Source organism: Podarcis vaucheri (genome assembly GCF_965113315.1).
Source record: "Podarcis vaucheri genome assembly, chromosome: 4".
Classification (NCBI taxonomy): Eukaryota; Metazoa; Chordata; class Lepidosauria; order Squamata; family Lacertidae; genus Podarcis; species Podarcis vaucheri.
The window spans coordinates 75,742,347-75,762,549 of NC_138762.1; the positions used below are offsets into that span (position 1 = coordinate 75,742,347).

The window sequence follows — 20,203 nt, forward strand, 5'->3', positions numbered from 1 at the left end:
ATTGTGTTGTCTCTGTTGCTCTGCCCTTAGCATAAACATATTATTGCTATGATGTAGGCAGTTCTTAGCATCTAGAGAAAGAGTTGTCAATGTGGAGCCCCCCAGAAGTTGTGGACTACAACTCCCATCAACCCTGTGCATTGGCCATGCTCAGTGTTGTAGTCCCAACAGTATCTGGGAAGCTCTGCATTAGCTACTCTGGGTTTGGCTCAACCACAGGGAATATTCTTAGGATTTTCTTCATAACCAGGATGCATCCTTGACAGTATCTGTTCTATTAAAAATTGCAGACCAGGACTTGCTCTGCATAGTTTATGGTCTCATTCCATGGCAAATCACAAAGTCACGAGAACTTCCAGTCGGTCAGTTGGCACCTGCTATTTCTTAACAGCCCTCATTTTACTAGCCAAAAAATTGCTGCCACTCTATATAAGGTTTCCTCTCCTAAGACAGCCTTTAGTTATTGTTCATCATGGTTTCCCTGTATTATTTAATCCCATGAATCACTTAAAAACAACAACAACACTTTCCCTGTTTCCACCAAACTACTAAAATAATCATGGGGAGTGTCCTACTGTCAGCTGTGGAACTTCAGTGAATAGATACAGAATTGCCTGCCTTGTTAAAAAGAGGTCTTGTATATTGAGCAGCTGCATCGGAAAGATGGCTGGGATCCAGGTAATATTTGGCCGCTTTTGCTGTGGTTTTAGTCTCTTTCCTTTCACTCTTAGTTTAATTCTTGGTCCATCGTCTACTTAATTGCAAAACATTACAAGATGAGACTAAACTCCCATGTCTTTGAAATTTGGGCCTTTTTGGGTTGAGATGTACCAGGTAGGATTTTGACCGAGGTGAACTTGTGTATTCTCCAGCCCCCACAAAGCATTTTCCAGCCCTCACAAAGCAAGTCATATCAACTGCTGTTAAAGTGCCCTCCCAGGATGTACATGAAATCTTAAGTTCTTTTCTTTCAGTGTTCACACAGATACGACATTAATCTGCAAAGCTTTAAAGACACGGAGCGCTTATGTGATAACATCTTAATTCAAACATTCTTTTCATACCTTTGCAGTTCGGATTTAGAAATTCCTTCCACAGACAAAGCTTCACCCATACGTATAATAGCTGTCATGTGCCAAAATAATAATTACATAAATCACACTTGAGTTTGTATAGGGTTATGTTGTTATTAGGAAAGCATTAGAAGCACACAACCATGCCTAATAAACAAGGGAAACGTTGGAAGCCCTGTCAGTTTATGTTTTGGTGAAAGCCAAAGTTGCCTTAGCTTGCTGTGAAAAAACAAATCAGCTTGCATGAAAAGAGAGAGGGAAAATAGCTTGGGGGAGTTATATATTATTCATGATATATTATTCATGATATTTTGTAATTGATACTTGAAAATGATGTAAAACTCAAGGACAGATTTAGTCCTAAGATTTACTAGCATCCAAATAAGTTAAAAACCCTTCCTAGTAATAATCCCCTTAGAAAATCAAAACAGTTTATTTCAGCCAATAAATCAAAATCTATGTTCTGGCCCCAGAAAAGAAATCCTTATTAAATTAGTTAAAGAAAAACAAGATACAACCTGGAAGCTGGTGTTAGCACAGAATGAGGTTGCTAGGTGGGTGAGTCCTGAAAATGCTACGTTGGCTGCCAGTGAGTTCGTGGGCCCAATTCAAGGCGTTCCGTCTGCCTATCTGTCTATCTGTCTGTCTATCTATCATCTATCTATCTATCTATCTATATCTATCTATCTATCTATCTATCTATCTATCTATCTATCTATCTATCTGATTTATACTCTGTCCAACCTCCTTAAAGTGATCCACACTTTAAAAACAAAAAAGCAAAACAAAAGCATTCTAAACAGTCAAAACTTCCTAAAAACATCTAAAAACTGTTACACTTAAAAACACCATCCAATGATCTTGAGGTTGCCAAGAATGATAATCTTCAGCCACCAGGTGTTTGCGTAAACAAGAACATTTTCTTTCTGAAAGTGAATCATGGAGACACTAGCGTAGACCACCAGTACTAGCGTACAAAGCCAAAACAGGTTGGGACCAAAATAATCTGAAGAACACTTCTCCCCAGTATCAACCATCTCAGCTTCCTGTGATCAGTGAGGGAGGCCACCACTAGGTGATGCCTGGTTGGCACTGAGCAATGAGAGAGTCTTCTTGGGGGCAGTTCCCTGTTTGTGGAATGCTGTTGCATCTGTCTCCCTCATCATGAACTTCCACGAGGAATTTAAAAACACCCAGGTATTTGATGGCTCAGATATACTACGGTATTCTTAGTAACCAAAACAGGAAATGAAACCCTTGATATTCTGGCTGATTCTGTTAGGTCCTGTTGATGCCTGAGTGGATATGGGGACAGAGTTGGCATGTGGGTTTGTTGCAAGGTTTGGTCCCTGCGTTTGTGTTTCTGGTGTATAGGTTGTTGCTGCTTTTTGGGGCACATTTTAGGCCATTTCTGCACTGCAGCAGAGTTGCAGCACACATGAAAAAGTCCTTGCTGTACGGATGGGGATTTAAATGTGTTATTTCAAGTTTGTGTGTATCCTGAGAAAGTTGCCGCAGACTTATTGAGTAATGTGCGGCATTAAAAGGAACAGCTGGAAAATCCACTAACTAAAAAAAGTCCTTGACCTGCTCTGATACACCAGCATATGGTATATAAAATTGCCTCTAGGCGCTTGCAAGTATAGGTAGGCATGCACAATTAACTGCTTAAGTATTAAATATCTGTCTTGACTATGCATTTCTAGGCTTCTGGCAGTTCATTTTTGAGCCGCAACATGTTCCAGTAGTATTGCTCCCTTTTTGGGTTTGTTTCTTTTCCTCTGGAGCAAGAAAATATAGTCTTTTAAGTGCACTCAGCTGAATGAAGTACTGGAAACAAGTAGATGTAGAGCAATCTTAGTTTTAGAGGACTCAGTAGATTTCCGCAATATTGAAACTCAGGAAAAGCTACTTATAGCAGATAGCTGCCTGGTAAAATTGCTTGAAGAATCCCTAAAGCCGTGTGTGATGGAAAATATAACCAATGGCTGCAACAGCTTGGGTTTTCTTCACCATAGCTTTCAGGTGAGTTACGACATCACATTTAAGATAATCTGAAAAATTCTGCACTGTTTCAGACTGTGTCTAGGAGATTGGTGGGATGCTGAAGTGTGATATATGACATAACATGAATTAGTACCCTCAAAATGCAGCAGCTGTGAGCTTATTAGGCCTGTGTAATAATAATAATAATAATAATAATAATAATAATAATAATAATAATAATAAAAATAAAATTTTATTTCTATCCCGCCCTCCCCAGCCAAAGCCGGGCTCAGGGTGGCTAACAACAATAAAATAATACAACATTCTACAATCATTTCATTATCATTTTCATATTCATTTCATTATAAAATTAATTCAAATCAGATCAATGGCAACCATTGGGCTAGAGTTCTGTGAGGATTGCCAAAGGAGGGAGTCAGGCTGTGCCCTGGCCAAAGGCCTGGTGGAACAGCTCTGTCTTGCAGGCCCTGCAGAAAGATGTCAAGTCCCACAAGGCCCTAGTCTCTTGTGACAGAGCGTTCCACCAGATCGGAGCCACAGCCAAAAAAGCCCTGGCTCTGGTTGAGGCCAGCCTAATCTCTCTGTGGCCTAGGACCTTCAAGATGTTTTTGTTTGAAGACCATAAGTTCCTCTGTGAGACATACCAGGAGAGGAGATGTATGTTGCATGCTGTAAGGACCCCCATTTCTGGCCGTTCTGTTACATAGGGATGTGGGAAGATGCCCTTTACCAAATCAGACCACACATGCTCAGCACTGCCCACAATAACTGCCAGTGACTCTCCTAATCAAACATACTGAGAGTAAAATAAATAACAGTAGTGCCAAGATGGTGTAGTCGTCAAAATGTATTAGTGTGCGCCATCTGGTGTAAATAAGCCAGTTAATAAGTCGAGCAATGCCCTTTGGAAAACCTCTAAGCAATTGGTTTACTTGATACCACATTCAACACTCTTCTAAAACTGTTCTATAACATTCAAACTTGCAGTATGAAATCATTATCCATCACAGTGTTGGGTTTTTATTTGGTGAATTATCTACACTTCTCTGAAAACGTATAATAAATTAATTCGGATGACCAATAGCATTCCGTTGAATTATATTCTGTGCTGTCAAATTCTTGTTGCTTTGTGCACATGTTTGAATCACAATTTGCTGCGCCTTAATTTTTAACTTCATCGTTATCAGCTGGATTCATTCATTTTGTATGGGGACTGCAGATTTTAATTTCACACTAAGGTCATTTGATTCCCCAGCTGCAGTTGCCATTTCATCATCGTCTTCTCTTATTTTGCTTGCTTGCTTTTGAAGTTGCACATACTGTGAGTTTCTTCATGCTTTAACTTGGTGCTCTTGTACTATGTTTGATTTCTGAATCGCATGAACTACATTTTTTAAAAATTCTTTGTGAAACTTTTAAGAGCTTTCAAATCATTGTGAATAGTGTTACCAGGTGTTTGCCTGGACCCCTGCATGTGGCAAGGGAAAGCCTTGAATCTCCAGGTGGCCAAGAGTGCCTTAGAAATATTATTATTATTACTACTACTACTGTGCACGTAGCTTGCAAGCATAGATTGTGGGCTCATCCACAGCTTATCACACTGCTTTGGGAAAACCCACTCTTTATCACTGAATTGGAGCAAACGTTAATTGGGTTTTCTGCACGGATTCAGGGGTACAGAGTGGGTTTTCCTGGGGAAAGCAGCGGGACAAATGGAAAACTGCTCAGATCAGACCCATGCCTAGTAAGCACATGCAATGCATGTAATGTCTTTCATTCTATAGTTGTGTGATGTGTGCTGATATTGAATTGTGATGGCCATTGGCTATAAACAATTAAAATCTATTGATTGATAGTATGCCCAGGAGAAGCAGAAAGCCTGTCGGACCCATGCTTTTCAGGCATGGGACAAGTGAAGTGTGGACGAACCCTTTCCAGAGGGTATTTCCTTGTCCATTTCCTTCTCCCCTTTCCAATTAACCTCCATCGCCAGGACTTAGTGGTGGGAGGGAGCAGAGGAGAAGAAAAATAATTGGGATGGGCTCAAGAGGGTTATGAGTGTTCATAAAGCTCTAACCATGACACTACACTGGAATTCAATGTGATTTTTTTTTAAAAAAATAGCATTGACTACGGCTCAGTACTGGACTGGGCCCCTGGTGTCTAGGGAGGGAAAGCTTGACCTTTCCCCCTTGCCACTGTCCTGACAAAAACTGCCCTCCTTTCACATGGGTGGCAATAAGAACTTACCCACCAGAAATAATCAGTGTTGTGGGGTGGTGGCAGGATGAAAGAATTTCCACTGGAATCATAGTAAGGAGGAAAGTGCTCAGTTCCCCCTTCCTGTCTACTGTGGTTCTGATCCTGCTTCAATAACTATATTTGTGGTTCGAGGACCCGAACCCCGCGCAGTGGAATGAAACACAAGGACATGTGATATAAGGTTAATGGGCAAGAAAAGGCCACAACTTTATTGATTACAGCAAGTGAAAAGGTATTGGCTTAGGCATTGGATTACGTCAGCTGACTCCACCCCCTCAGAGAGGGATGAGTCTAAAAAAACAAAGGGGGTTTATTCACCAGTAGGTGGAGCCTGTTGATGCTAATCCAACTATAAGCTCTCCCCTGATGTCACCGAGGGTCGTGCCATGGCCTCCCGCCAAGCAGGCATCGGACAGAATACATGACCGCCGGATTCCTTTAACGGAATACCCAAAAATTGAAGGCACAGGCGATGGCCACACCTAGCCCTTCGACACCACAACACGTTATTCCAATGCCTAACCTACCCACCAATACCACGAAAGTTGTGACGATTGCTACGAGGTAGGCGAAAAAACCAAAAGGCCTAATGCCAAATGGAAAAATTCCTACCAGCCCCCCTGGACAACCAGGGTGACCAACCATAGCAAGGCCAAAAGAAAACTGGAAACCCTGCTCTAAGGGAGTGGAGGGTGGGTGACTCGCGACGGGACGACAAAAAGTGAGGGCTGGAGGCTGGCACCACAGCAGTTTAGGCTGCTGTACACGCCCCCTTGAGGGCACCTGGTTGGGTGCCTGGCCGAGGGCGTGGGTGCCAGCCAGGTGGGTAGGAGGCAGGGGGCAAACGCCCCCTGCTTGAGGTGGAGTCCGGCTCCCGGCCACAACCACTCCCCTCTCTTGCAGGGAGGAGAGTCTTTGTTTGAAAAATGTGCATGTTAAATGCAGTAACATTTAGTGACACACGTTGATTAGCCCTTATGCCAGTTCCTAAACAAAGAAAAGCTGAGGCAGAGGTAGATATCTTCGGGCAGCATATTATTCCAAAAAGCTAGAATTGGGAAGCTTCACACCGCAGCAGATTTAACTACTTTGATGAAAGGAAGTCAAAGTGGGTCCTCCTTTGAAGTTCTTAAAATCTCATGCTGGAACATGCAGTCTCTGGACTACGCTGTGCTCAGGCTGCATAGAGGTTCAAAGGATGAAACCAATATTTCAAATAGTACCTGAAGCTAACTGCAAATTCCTTGCAGCTCACCTAGACTGGAATACACCTGTTCCTATCTCCCTATTCTTCTTCAACTAAGGGGTGAGTTGCTGTGCTTTGCACCAGCTGTAGCTTCTGTCTTCGCCATCCAAGACAGGAGAGCACAATGCAGTAATCAATCCTCTTGGTTACAAAAGCATTGCTGTGCATAAGGGAAGTCACAATCTACAACCTTCCCCAAGCTGATAACCTCCATATATCTTAGCCTGCAGGTCTCGTCAGTCCCTGCCAGCATGTCAGTACTGCCAGAGAATATGGGAGTTTTCTGCTTTAGCAACATCTTTAAGGATGAAAGCTCAACACGCAGGCAGTTTGCTGCTAATTTTATAGACAGTTAATTTTGTTATTTGGAGCTTGGTGATTTTTTACATGACTGTTCAATTGGTGGTCTTAATGGCATAGTGAAGAGGGGCGGTTTTTTAAATTTTGATTTTAGTGTATGATCACTTTCACTGTATGGCTGTATTTTATAGTGTTGCATTTCCCTCCCTTGTCTGGTGGATGAAAAGTGCATTAGGACTTTAGAGAATAATAATAATAATAATAATAATAATAATAATAATAATAATAAGCGATAAAACATCAAACATTAAAATTTTTCCTAAACAGGGCTGCCTTCAGATGTCTTCTAAAAGTCAGATAGTTGTTTATTTCCTTGACATCTGATGGGAGGGCGTTCCACAGGGCAGGTGCCACTACCAAAAAGGCCCTCTGCCTGGTTCCCTGTAATCTCACTTCTCGCAGTGAGGGAACCTCCAGAAGGCCCTTGGAGCTGGACCTCAGTGTCACAGCTGAACGATGGGGGTGGAGACACTCCTTCAGGTCACCAACGTTTTTAGGCCTGTGGACACATTTGGATTTTTGAGTAAGTACCATGGGCTCTACCTACTCTGGTCACTTATCTTCCCTCTCCCTAGATCGGTCCGCCTTGCAAGACACAAAAAGAGAATGTGCATGAGCGTGGGAACACACAGCTTTTCCAAGCAATCTGAGTAAAAGTCAGATCCAGGAGAGTTAATCTGATCCTCTGAAAGCACATAGGCCTAGAGCTGAAAGAGTAAGTCGCCCTTCCAACTTCCTCCTTTAGCTCTATGTACTTCTTAAGAGAGAAAATAATCATGCTGACCATCTCATGACCAATGGGATGGTGAGGGTATGTTTGTCTCAGAAGCCTTGCTTTGCTCTAAGGCAGGCATGTCCAAAGTTCACCGGCTGGTTTAATCCTGCCCCTGTGGCAGTTTATTTCCTGGGGTAAAATCCCCCCAAAAGGATTCACACATGCTTACTTCATCAAATCTGGCCCTCTTTGAAAAAAGTTTGGGCACCCCTTCTAAGGGAAGAGCTGAAGGGCATCACCTGGGCACCATGTTGGTGACCGCTTCTATATGATGATGATAATGATGATGATGATGATCAGGTTGGAGAAGGCTAATCTACAAATTAGATGAAGCAGGTGAAAAAAGTTCTTCCTTACCACTTCTGGTAGGAAACTGGTGGCAATTTGATAGGAACCAAAGTTCAAGACTAGATACTTGACAGCGTGCAATGGGAAATGCTTTCATGAGGAATCAGAAAGCTATCTGTTGAAAAAGGATAGTGGAAGAGATAACGCTTTCTGGGTAAGAAAATGATGTTATGAGGCCCAAAAGTTTACTGTCTTAATAGGAAGCATCTGGCAGCTGTACTTTCTCTAGAAGGTCAGTATAATGTTTAGCACATATTTTGTTTGAAAACTGAGTGCAGATTTCAACAAAATAAATCCGGCAGGATTTTCCAAATTTGAAGAGCAAAACCTAGCTTTTAATTTGTCTTTCTTGAGATCTATTCTTCCACCCCCACCCCTGATGTGTGGGTTATTGCTAACAGCAGCCAAATGTAAAAATCTGGGCACAGACTCAAGAGACAGAAATCCAGAAGTAATTCTTGCAATTTTAGCAATCAGAGCAAAAAGGATTATAGGTTTTATTCAGTGTTTTCAGATCCTTGGTGACTGCCATGTATGATTACTGGTAGGTAAGCACGCAGTAATTCTCATGCAAATCTAGGCTATCTGGAATCCACAGCAATTTTGACGTGGCATTAAGGATCACAAAGCAAATTTAGCCACCTGCTGTGTCTGGCAAAACAGGTGCCCAAAATTTAGTGGATGTTCTGGACATCTCTAAAATGTAGGGGGGGGGGATGGTCTGTCTGTATGTTGTTGGAAAGATATGTCTATGAATTGTACCTCAGTTTGATATATGAGAAAATTAGAACATACAAAGAGCCCTTCTGAATCAGATCAGAAGCCAATTCAGTTCAGCATCCTGCTCTCAGGTCATAGATGCCCCCATCCCATAGATTCCCACATCCCATAGATGCCCATGGGAAGGCCATAAGCACCAAAGCAGTCTCCCTATTAGCAGATCCCTAACAACTGGTAATCAGAGACATACTGCATCTGATTCTGGAGGTAACATAGCCATCATGACTAGGAGTCCCTTGATAGCCTCATCCTTCATTAATTTGTCAAATCACCCTTTAAAGCTGTGGGTGGCCAACACTACATATTCCAAGTCTCATTTGGGATCATTCCTTCCATGCTTGGTAGCCTCATCCACATTGTCGAGGACTTGCTTCTCCAGAGAGGAGAATTCCAGCAGAACAAGGAGGAGGATGGGATGGAAAACCTCTGTCTGAGGATCCAAGCCTATGTTTGCTTTTCCTGTTTGTGGTTGTCGTTGTTGTCAAGACAATGGCGCCACAATGGCTTGAAATTTGGATCTGAAAGCACATGCACATAGGCTATCTTGGTCATTTACAGTGCATATATGTATAATGCTTGCTTGTTTATGTTGTGGGTAAACTTAATTTTATGCTGCACAAAAAAGAAAGCTCCCTGTTTCTTCCTCTTTCACAACAACCTCTGAGGCCCATCTCATGTTCATTGCAAGGGGCCCTGAAACCCCAAGCTAGTTCTTTTCAGCAGCCATAGGTGACTTGCAGAGAGGGAGAGGAAGAACTGGAAACTTTCCTTCTATGAATTTGCTTAAGTTAATTTATCTTAGGATCCAGACCATAGGTTGTAAAGTATAGTCCACTGTATGATGTGCTAGAAACAAGTAGATACAGAATCATTGAAGTTTTAGTAGATAATGTAGATTTTAGGAGTATTCAACATGTATATAGCTGCTTTTTGCAGATAGCTACCTAATAAAATTTCTTGAAGAATCTCTCGCACCAGACATTGTGTGTGTGTGTGTGTGTGAGAGAGAGAGAGAGAGAGAGAGAGATAGAAAACATAAACTATGAACAAAACAGTGATATACAATGAACGGACTCTGTCTCTTTTCCCCCTGCCCAACTTTTAGGTGAGTTATGGCACACATTAAAAAGTAATCTGAAGAATTCTGTGCTGTTTCAGTCTCTGTCCAGGAAATTGGTTGGACTTCAAGGAATGATATATGTAGCATAAAGTCTTATCCTCAAACTACAGCAGCACTGGTTTGTTGCTATTGGGCTGCGGGCATATATTGTATGTCAGAGGGCCCATGGATCAGGGTAAAAGCCTAGATTCAATCCCTGTGATATTTTCCAAGTAGTAATACTCTGGTTTCTCCTCAGATCGTATAGATCTTTCGCCTTTAACTAAAGATATTTTCCAAGTAGTGCATCCCAAGAGAAGGTCTCTGCCTGATTCCTTGGAAAGCTGACATGAATTAAGAATAGTGGAGTGGTGTCATCTAGATACTGTTGGTCTACTCTACATCTTCAATTAGCTTCAGCTAGCATAGCCAACGGTTAGGGATGATGGGAGCTGCTAATCTAGCAACATCAAGAGGGTACCATGATGGTTGTCCCTGGATTAGATGTACCAGTGGTAAGGCTCAGCAGAAGCCACTGAGGATGCACACGTGTCTAAACACTACCCTGGAGATCCTCGGGTTGCAAGGTACGTTTGGGTTTGGTAGAAGGACACATATACAGGTCTGAGGTCCTAACTCTGTGGCAGCATAAATTCAGAGTATCAATGGTTAAAGCACCAGGGGATAGCAAGTGGATGTCGGAGGATGGAGAACAAGCAGACAGTGGGGATGGCGAACCCTTCACCCTGCCATTTGTTGTTGGGATACAGCTCACATCATCCCTGCTGACTGGGGTTCCTTGGGAATTGGACCTTCCAACAACATCTGAAGGTCCGCAGCTTCTGCATCCCTGATCTGGGTGCATGTGCTTGCAGATCCATATATATATATATATATATATATATATATATATATATATATATGCAGGTTTTGGTGTCTTCCCGAAGACACCAAAACCTGCATTCCTGTACCCGTGAAAATCTACGAAAGCATATATATATATATATATATATATATATATATATATATATATATGCTTTCGTAGATTTTCACGGGTACAGGAATGCAGGTTTTGGTGTCTTCGGGTGTCTTCCCGTGTAAGAGTCGGGGTGTCTGTGCGACGTTTCGACGAGGTCTCACTCGTCATCTTCAGGCTGGTGCTTTCGGCTTCTTGTTACTGGAACAGAGCAGAATCTGGTGTTTGAGTTCCTATAAATACTGTTGAGGGGTGTGGTGTATAGCCTCCAACGTTCTGGGCAGAGAGGAAGTTCCTAGATTAGTGTGCCTTTTCTTCTTTTGTTCCTTAATTACTTGGGGGATATCTTGAGTGATTTCATGAGTGATATTCTGAATATCACTGGGTGGGTCATTAAGTGTAGATTAGTTGCTAAAGCTTTTGTGTCTTGACCTCTTGAGCTTGTGAAGAGTTTTTCTGAGAAGATGGCTGTGCTGCATTTAGTTGTGCTCTGGCTTGGCTTCGTGTATAGGGGCGAGCTGTGGTTTTGTGCCTTGTGCCAGCCAGATCTGTGTAGGGATTGCAGGGGGGTGCAGCATCCGGAGGTGCCACTATAGTTTGGCTACTGGATGGAGTCTGTAATATGTCTGTGGAGAGGGTCTGGGTTTGGGTCTGGTGTGGTTGATTGGTGACGGCGTTCTGTGTGCCTCTGGTTCTGGTGTCGGTTTTTGTGGGGAGGGCTAATTTCCAGATGTCTGGCAGGCGGGACGTGTCGTCACGCTTGTTCATGTTGTGAGGGTGTTTCTCTATCTCGATGGCTTCCATGATTATTCTCTTGTGGTGATGTTCCATGTTAAAGAGCAATTTGGAATCTGCAAAATTAATTTCGTGTCCTGTTTCTTTCATGTGTTGGAAAAGAGAGGAAGTTTTTTCTTCTTTTTTGACGGCATTCTTGTGTTCTGCGATACGTGCATTTATTCGTCTGTTTGTTTGTCCAATGTACGTGGCTGGGCAGACTTTGCAGGGTATTTCATAGACCCCTTGGTTTTCCAGCTGGATTTTGTCTTTTGGGTTTCTGAGGATATTGGCTATTTTTTGGTTGGTGCAGAAGGCTGTTTTGATATTGTGTTTATGGAGGATTTTGCTGATTTTGTCTGTAGTGCCCTTGATATAAGGAAGGAGGGCCATGCCATTGTTTTCTTCTGTGTCTTGGTTTTTGGGGGGTGTTTCTTTTTGGATTAGCTTCGTAACCCTGTTTTTCTGGTATCCATTGGCGATTAACACATTTGAGAGATTCTGTAACTCAGTTGTCAAGTGGTCTTTGTCAGCCAGGCGTTTGGTTCTGGAGATGAGAGTCTTGGCTACGGAGTTTATTTGTGCAGGGTGGTGGTGTGATTGTGCATGTAAGTAGCGGTTGGTGTGTGTTTTTTTCCGGTAGATAGTGTGTCCTAGGGAGCCATCAGGTTTTTTGTAGATTAGGACGTCAAGAAAGGGCAGTTGGTTGTTGTCTTCTATTTCCATAGTGAATTGTATTTTGGGGTGTAGGCTGTTGAGATGTGTGAGGAAGCTATCTAGTTTTTCTTTCCCGTGTGGCCAAATTACAAAGGTGTCGTCAACATATCTGAGCCAAAGTTTGGGTTTGTGTTCTGACTTGTCTAAAGCATTGGTTTCAAAGTGTTCCATGTACAAATTTGCGATGACCGGTGAGAGGGGTGATCCCATAGGTGCTCCTTCTATCTGTTTGTATCTTTGTCCATTGTGGATGAAGTACGTGTTGGTTAGGCAGTGGTTGGTCAGGTCCAGGATGTATTTGGGGGGGTTGTATTTGTTTTGAATGGCTGTCAAGGCTTCATTAATGGGCACTTGAGTGAAGAGAGATACAACATCGAAGCTCACAAGTAGGTCATCGGGATGTAGGTATTGCTTCTTTATTGTTTCAATGAACTGGAAGGAGTTAGTAACGTGTGAAGCGATGGATTCTGCATAGGGCTGAAGTTGCTTAGCGAGAAATTTTGCGAGATTTTGTAGAGGTGAGCCTATGGAGCTGACTATTGGTCTGAGTGGTGTTCCTTCTTTGTGTATCTTGGGGAGACCGTAGAGTTTGGGGCATCTGGAAGATTTTTCTCTGGGGATGATTCTTAGCTGGATTTCTTCACTGATAGGAGAGGCTTTTATTTTGGATTTGGTGGTTTTTTCCAGATAGGTGGTGGGATCTGTTTTTATAGGTTGGTAGGTAGGGTCTTGGAGTAGATTTGATAGTTTTGCTTGGTAGTCCGATGTGTTCATCACAACAGTGGCGTTGCCTTTGTCTGCTGGGAGAATGATTATGTTGTTGTCTTTCCTCAGGTTGGTGAGTGCTTTCTGTTCTTCTTTGTGTAAATTGCTTCTGGGTGGTTTGCTGGAGCAGAGGATGTTGGTGACTTCAAGTCTGATTTTATTGGCTTCATCTGGGTCGATTTTGGTCAGGCTAGCTTCGACTCCGCATATGATGTTTTCCGTGGGGATGCGTCTCGGGGCGACTGCAAAGTTGAAACCTTTGGAGAGTACTTTGGTTTCAGTTGGGGTGAGGATCCTGTCTGATATGTTATGTACTGTTTGTTTCATGGGTTGTTGTGGAGGGTGGCTGGGTTTCTGGCGTTTCTCTAGTTTGTAGAGTTTGTTGGTGTGTCTGTCTGTCTTATGTGAGGTCTCAGTTTCAGCTCTCCAGACGGCTAGTTGTTTGCATTTGTCCCAGAGTGCAGGGTGGATTTTGTTACATAGTTTGAGGTGAAGAGTGAGCAGCTCTTTGTTGGTTTGGTTTAGTAGGTATCTTTTCTTATGTATTTCGTTTCTGATTAGGGATAGTTCAGTTCGTTTCAGGATCCTTTCGGTACCTGGGGTTTTAGAGTGGAATTTAAGTTGGAAGCATGTGGGAGTTAAGTTGTTGTCTCGGCAGTTGCGTAGGAACAGGAGATCACATAAGATGGTGGCTCTTCGGATTTCTAGTTTCTCGTAGGTTCTTGTCAGCTGGAAGGTTTCCTCCCCGTAGAGGTGAGATATTTGCTTTCGTAGATTTTCACGGGTACAGGAATGCAGGTTTTGGTGTCTTCGGGTGTCTTCCCGTGTAAGAGTCGGGGTGTCTGTGCGACGTTTCGACGAGGTCTCACTCGTCATCTTCAGGCTGGTGCTTTCGGCTTCTTGTTACTGGAACAGAGCAGAATCTGGTGTTTGAGTTCCTATAAATACTGTTGAGGGGTGTGGTGTATAGCCTCCAACGTTCTGGGCAGAGAGGAAGTTCCTAGATTAGTGTGCCTTTTCTTCTTTTGTTCCTTAATTACTTGGGGGATATCTTGATATCTTAATTACTTGGGGGATATCTTGATATCTTAATTACTTGGGGGATATCTTGGGGGATATCTTGATATATATATATATATATATATGCAGGTTTTGGTGTCTTCGGGTGTCTTCCCGTGTAAGAGTCGGGGTGTCTGTGCGACGTTTCGACGAGGTCTCACTCGTCATCTTCAGGCTGGTGCTTTCGGCTTCTTGTTACTGGAACAGAGCAGAGTCTCCACCTGCGGCAGCAGATCCCTCGCTCCCCGCAAATTCCTCTCATTTGCAGGGAGCGAGGGATCTGCTGCCGCAGGTGGAGACTCTGCTCTGTTCCAGTAACAAGAAGCCGAAAGCACCAGCCTGAAGATGACGAGTGAGACCTCGTCGAAACGTCGCACAGACACCCCGACTCTTACACGGGAAGACACCCGAAGACACCAAAACCTGCATTCCTGTACCCGTGAAAATCTACGAAAGCATATATATATATATATATATATATATTTGTCCCATACTCAAATGATACAAGTGCTTGTATATCAAGGCAAGGCATCATGAGAAAAAGAATTCGTGCCACAACCACCAATACATTTATATCCTATCCCTCCATGTACACTGCTTTATTTGAATGTCTTTAAATGGCTAGGGTTTGCCTTTTTGTTCGATATTCCTCTCGTCTCATTTGGTTAAAAAGGAGAAAGCATGCTTTAGAAAAAAATGTAGGCTATGAGATAGACGGCAGTAATTTTTCTTGTGTGAAAAGTAGTCAGATGTAACCATTTAATTAATCTTTAGCTCCATACAGCCACCTCTCTCACATTTGAAAATGGTGTTTAATAATTGCATTATTTTAGTCATAATTTTGTGAAAAGATAAAGCAGATTACCATTTGGAAGCCAGGAAGTGACCTGTGAGATAAGGAAATGTAAGGACTTTCTACTTAAAAATCACTACATGTTTCAACTGAATAAAAAAGCACAAAAACTGTACTTAGCAATAAAAAGGCATAAAAAGATGAAGCTGCTTAATGATTAAATCAGGTGACGAGCAACTTTATTCTCATTAAAATTACTTGAAGTTTATGTAATTAATTCAAATTATGAGAAACAAATTAGTGTCACATTATTATAATTTGACTTATACACTACTTAGATGCCAATACCCACACACACATAATTAAAATACATTTTCTATAGTTAAAATGATGCATGCCATTTTTATATAGCTTTCCTCTTAAAACTAAATTAATCAAACCTCAGAGGCCTGAAGGCTATAAATTTTTATTCTTTGTCGTGAAAGGCAAATATCCTAGGATCACTTTATGGTCTAAAAATACATAAAGGTCTCTCAGAGTGGAATATAATCAATGAAACAAAAGGCAGCAGGATTCATCTTTCCAGACTTTATCTGTTTGGTCCAGTCACTCCTCATAAGCCCTGTACAAATTTTAAAAACCTATCTCTCTTGCAACATGGTGACAAGGCCTTTGTACAACACCAGACCCTCCAAGTGTCTCTATTTTCCAGGGACACCCCTGATTTAGAGAAGCCGTCCCGGTTTCTGATTTGATCCTGGAATGTCCCACTTTTCCTTAGGAGAAATATTGGAGGGTATGGAGTTATCTGACCCCCGAGCCATCTGAAGACAGCCCTGTACAGAGGTTTTTTAATGTTTAATGTTTTATTATGTTTTTTATATATGTTGGAAGCTGCCCAGAGTGGCTGGGGCAACCAAAAAAGATGTGTGGGGGTATAAACAGTAACATTATCATTATGGAATGGGACATCCCTATTTTCACTGGAGAAATGTTGGAGGGTATGCAACACACCCTTTAACTCCCCTTGCTTCCCCCCCATTTCAGATTCCTCCAACTTCTGCAGCATGTGAAAGAAACTAGTCTATGTTTGGGAAGACACCAAATCAAGAAATAATCTGACATGTGGAAGGGTAGATCAGAGCTGGGGAAACTTTGGCGCTCCAGATGTTGCTGAACTATGACTTTGCGTCAGCTCCAGCAAGAATGGTCAATGACCAAGGATGACAGGAGCTGTAGTTCAGTAGCCTTTGGAGGACCAGAGGTTCCCCACAGCTGGGGTGGAGAAACATATTTCAATCCAGGCAAATCTTTCAGAGGTCTTGGATAAATGTGGTGCAGCAGAAGAAACAGAAACTGATGATGATAGCTTGGAAAACTAAAGTGATTAAATTTCATGTACTATTCCTTGAGTCTAGGTCTCCCCCACAATTTTTCTCAGCTCTTTTAATGGAAATGAGTGCTTTATGTCTGTTTGACATTGTAGAGACCTACAAATTTCAAGAATGTATAATAATTTGTGTACTATAATGCTGATGGCTAATTCCATTTTTATAGGTTTTTTTGCCTTTTCTGCATAAACTGGCAAAACCAAAGAGACAGTTTGGCAGTTCTAGAATCCTTCTGTTGAGGAACACTGGTAAACCTAGTACATGTCTTGGTGACATCTAAATGAAATCCCCAAGTTACTGCATTCCAAATTACTGCAACAATCCAGCACAAGTTTGCTAAGGCTAAGCCCCTTGAAATCAATGGTACTTTAGATGAGTCTGATTCCCAGGACATTGTTTTCAATGGCTACATTTTGCTCACTTGTAGTTTTTAGAGAGATTTGATGGACTGTAGATGTATGAATGACTTTTGCATCTGTAAAACTCTGTGAAGAAGTCATGTATCCTCCTCCTCTTTAGATTTAATGTGAAATGTGCATTGCCTTCTTATTCAGCATTTTCGGAAAATATAGGTGATACCTCATCGAGTCAAACCCAGAGTAAACCAGTTGAAACCAATGGATTTTAGCTACTACATTGATTTCAATGAGTTTACTCTGGTTAACAATGGATATTATGTGATTAATAATACTTTGGGTCTGAAAATTACTATGTGTATTTGTGGCTGATTAATTAATTTAGAATTTCAGCAAGAAAGTGATGTTTCTTCAATTATCTTTTCTTGTTGTTTCAGGTTGGGTTTTCCCATGATGATTATGAGCTGCATCATTGGAATGTGCTATCTCCTTGTTGCTCACGTTGTATTGGGTTGGACCTAAGAATGTATATATTGATTATATATACTGAAGACCAAAAGACATTTTTCGTTCTTTTCCAACCTCTGTTGCATTTTTACAAGGCTGTATGAAAACAAAAAGCTTTTATTTGGGGGGCGGGGGGAGTGGAGTCATTCATGCTGCTACTCCTGTCCAGCTTTCTGTTATGAACATGGGAATTCATCTGATGCCTATATAGAATTTCTCTACTTGGAAATGATGCCCACATTCATTTCAGTTGAGAGAACCAATTTCTGTGCACATTATTTTGTGTGTGTGTGTGTGTGTGTGTGTGTGTGTGTGTGTGAATTGCCTACCTCTGCTGAAATATTGACAGGGACCATTGTGAATGCAAGAGAGATATGTGCTCATATCTAATGCACAGGATGCTCTGGGCCACAGCTGTATTTAATAACTGGCAGCTAAACAGCTGAGACACAAAATCAAAAACATCTCATAATGCACATTTTGATGGGCTATACCATTTTAGATTAAAGGTGGAAGAATTGTGTGAATGCCATACAGAATAGAAGCTAGTGTGTCAAGAGAAAAAGTGAAGAGTTAGATCCTTACTTATTAGTTTTATATATGAAGAAGCATTCAGATGTGAACCCCCCTGCAGTCTAAAATTGTATAGCAGAGGAAAAAATTCACCATATGACCCTTTAGATAATGTGCTTCCATCCTTAATTGACGTCACTGTGGGCTTATGTTCTTTGACCAGCTTATAGAGCAGAATATTGTGATTTAAGATGCACAAATGGTCTTATGGTGGAACCAAATTTCTTTAGGTTCATTTTTCAGCTCGAAAGTAGTGATTTTGCTGAGGATGAGTCCTCCCAGATCTTTAATCCTATTATTATTATTATTATTATTATTATGAGAAGCTTGCCTGATACTCCTCAGAGGTCCTTTGCTTTGCTCCCACTTCAGTGGACATTTTAAGGAAACAACTCCTGGTAGGATTCAACAGACTTGTTTCATGTGCAGAACAATGTCAGCTCATGCAATGAGATTCCAGCCCCTCCTTCCTCCCATGCCTTCTAAATCTGTTCTGGAGAGTTAGGGGAACCCCCCAGAACAGTTTTAAGGGGTGAACAGGAGGAGTAGAAGGGGGAAAGTGCCATTGCATGAGTGGATCTTATTCTCCATGCACATAAACCACTTGAGTTCCCCCCAGTTTCATTCTTACTTGAGACCACACAATGGGCACAATGACATCAGAATACCAGGTAGTTAATCAGATTTGACTATTTGTTGTAACCAATAATAGTATTAAATAAAGACAGTTAAATAAAGACAATTATTGCCCAAGAAGGTAGAACCCCAAACCAGTAGGTTCAAATGAAGAGAGGATATTGTTACTAAACATTTTTTTTTAAACAAAAACAAAAACCAAAGTCTCTGTTAGTATGAGTTGTTTGGATACTGGAACAGACTTCCTCAGAAAACGGTACACTTGGCTCCATTGTAAGTTTTTAAGCAGTGGTTTTAACAATGAAATTTGAACATACGTCCTGCATCAGCAGATGGCTGGACCTTTGCTGTCCTGTCCAACTCTGTGATTCTTTGAAAATGAACACTTTTACAGCCCCTTAGTAATGATTCACCAGAAACTGCAGAAAGAGGGAGACTTCTTTCAATTCCGATAATGATCCTTGTGAAAGTGGTGTCCCTTTTTAGCTCAGCCCTAATTAATATCCAAATAAATGCTTTTTGAGATACAGTGGTACCCCGCAAGACGAACGCCTCGCAAGACGGAAAACCCGCTAGACGAAAGGGTTTTCCGTTTTGGAGGCGCTTCGCAAAACGAATTTCCCTATGGGCTTGCTTCGCAAGACGAAAGCCCATAGGGAAATCTCTGGGACAGCCGGACTTCAAGGGAATCCCTTGGCCCCCTGCCGGACTTCCCGAAGCTCTTTTGAAGTCCGGTGGGGGGAGAAGGGCTTTTCTTCCCACCCCCAGCCTTCAGAACAGCCTTCTGAAGGCTGGCGGTGGGAAGAAAAGCCGTTCCCCCCCCCGCCTGCCTACAGAAGAGGTTCGAGGAAAGAGGCGAAGGAGCGCTGCCCCTTCACCTCTGTCCCCTGAGCTTGCCGTTCTCCCCCCGGCCTGCCTTCAGAAGAGGTCCGGGGACAGAGTGTCCCCGGACCTGGTCTGAAGGCAGTCTCCATAGGAACGCATTAATTGATTTTCAATGCATTCCTATGGGAAACCATGCTTCGCAAGACAAAAAACTCGCAAGACAAAGAGACTTGCGGAACGAATTTCGTCTTGTGAGGCACCACTGTATGAGTATTCACAAGGGACTATATTTTTATCCTAAAATTATGTTTGCTATGGTCTGCATGTACTCACAGATGAAAACCCCACTTGCTATGTTCAGTAGTTTTTCTTTTGGTTGTCAATTTGCCTGTTGATATATTCTCTAATTGTATGAAAGCACCTGATATTCTGCCAGTGTTTGCTTTAGTAGATAAGTAAATAGGCAAACTGCATAATGAATGATACATCATTGTCTGTGTTTTAAAATAAACACATCCAAAGGAAGATTTGGAGTGGAAACAATAATCCCTTTTAATCTGGCTCATGGTTATCTGCAACTAAGTATTTTCATGGGAAATATTATCATTCAACACTTAGACGGGTTTATATAAATTAAATGAGGATAAATTAGTCTGTTAGGTAAATTTCAGAACTGTTTACCTATGCGGGGGATACAGTGATTTCAGTATTTTTGGTAGTAGTCAAGGATATATACATACTTGCTTTTGGTGTTGCTAATCAGTGCTGTTGAAGAACAGCAGTAGGGCAGAATCATTTCCCACTATCTGAGTGCAATCTTATGGGTAATGTGATTGCAAATATAGAACCAGGGCAGCTATAGAGAGAATGAGTGCATCTGG

At 41.9% G+C, this 20,203-nt stretch overlaps 1 protein-coding gene across 3 annotated transcripts in view; it reads left to right on the top strand.

Annotated features, from left to right (window-relative positions):
- The window catches only part of OCA2 (OCA2 melanosomal transmembrane protein), a 161,886-nt gene extending 142,039 nt beyond the window's left edge, over positions 1-19,847 (top strand). For all 3 annotated transcript variants that reach the window (XM_082220070.1, XM_082220072.1, XM_082220071.1), the window contains exons 24-25: positions 17,219-19,029; positions 19,594-19,847. In XM_082220070.1, the coding sequence (XP_082076196.1) occupies positions 17,219-17,303 (85 nt within the window). In that variant the 3' untranslated portion in view covers positions 17,304-19,029; positions 19,594-19,847. The remainder of the gene's footprint in view (positions 1-17,218; positions 19,030-19,593) is intronic.
- Positions 19,848-20,203: the final 356 nt, after the last annotated feature.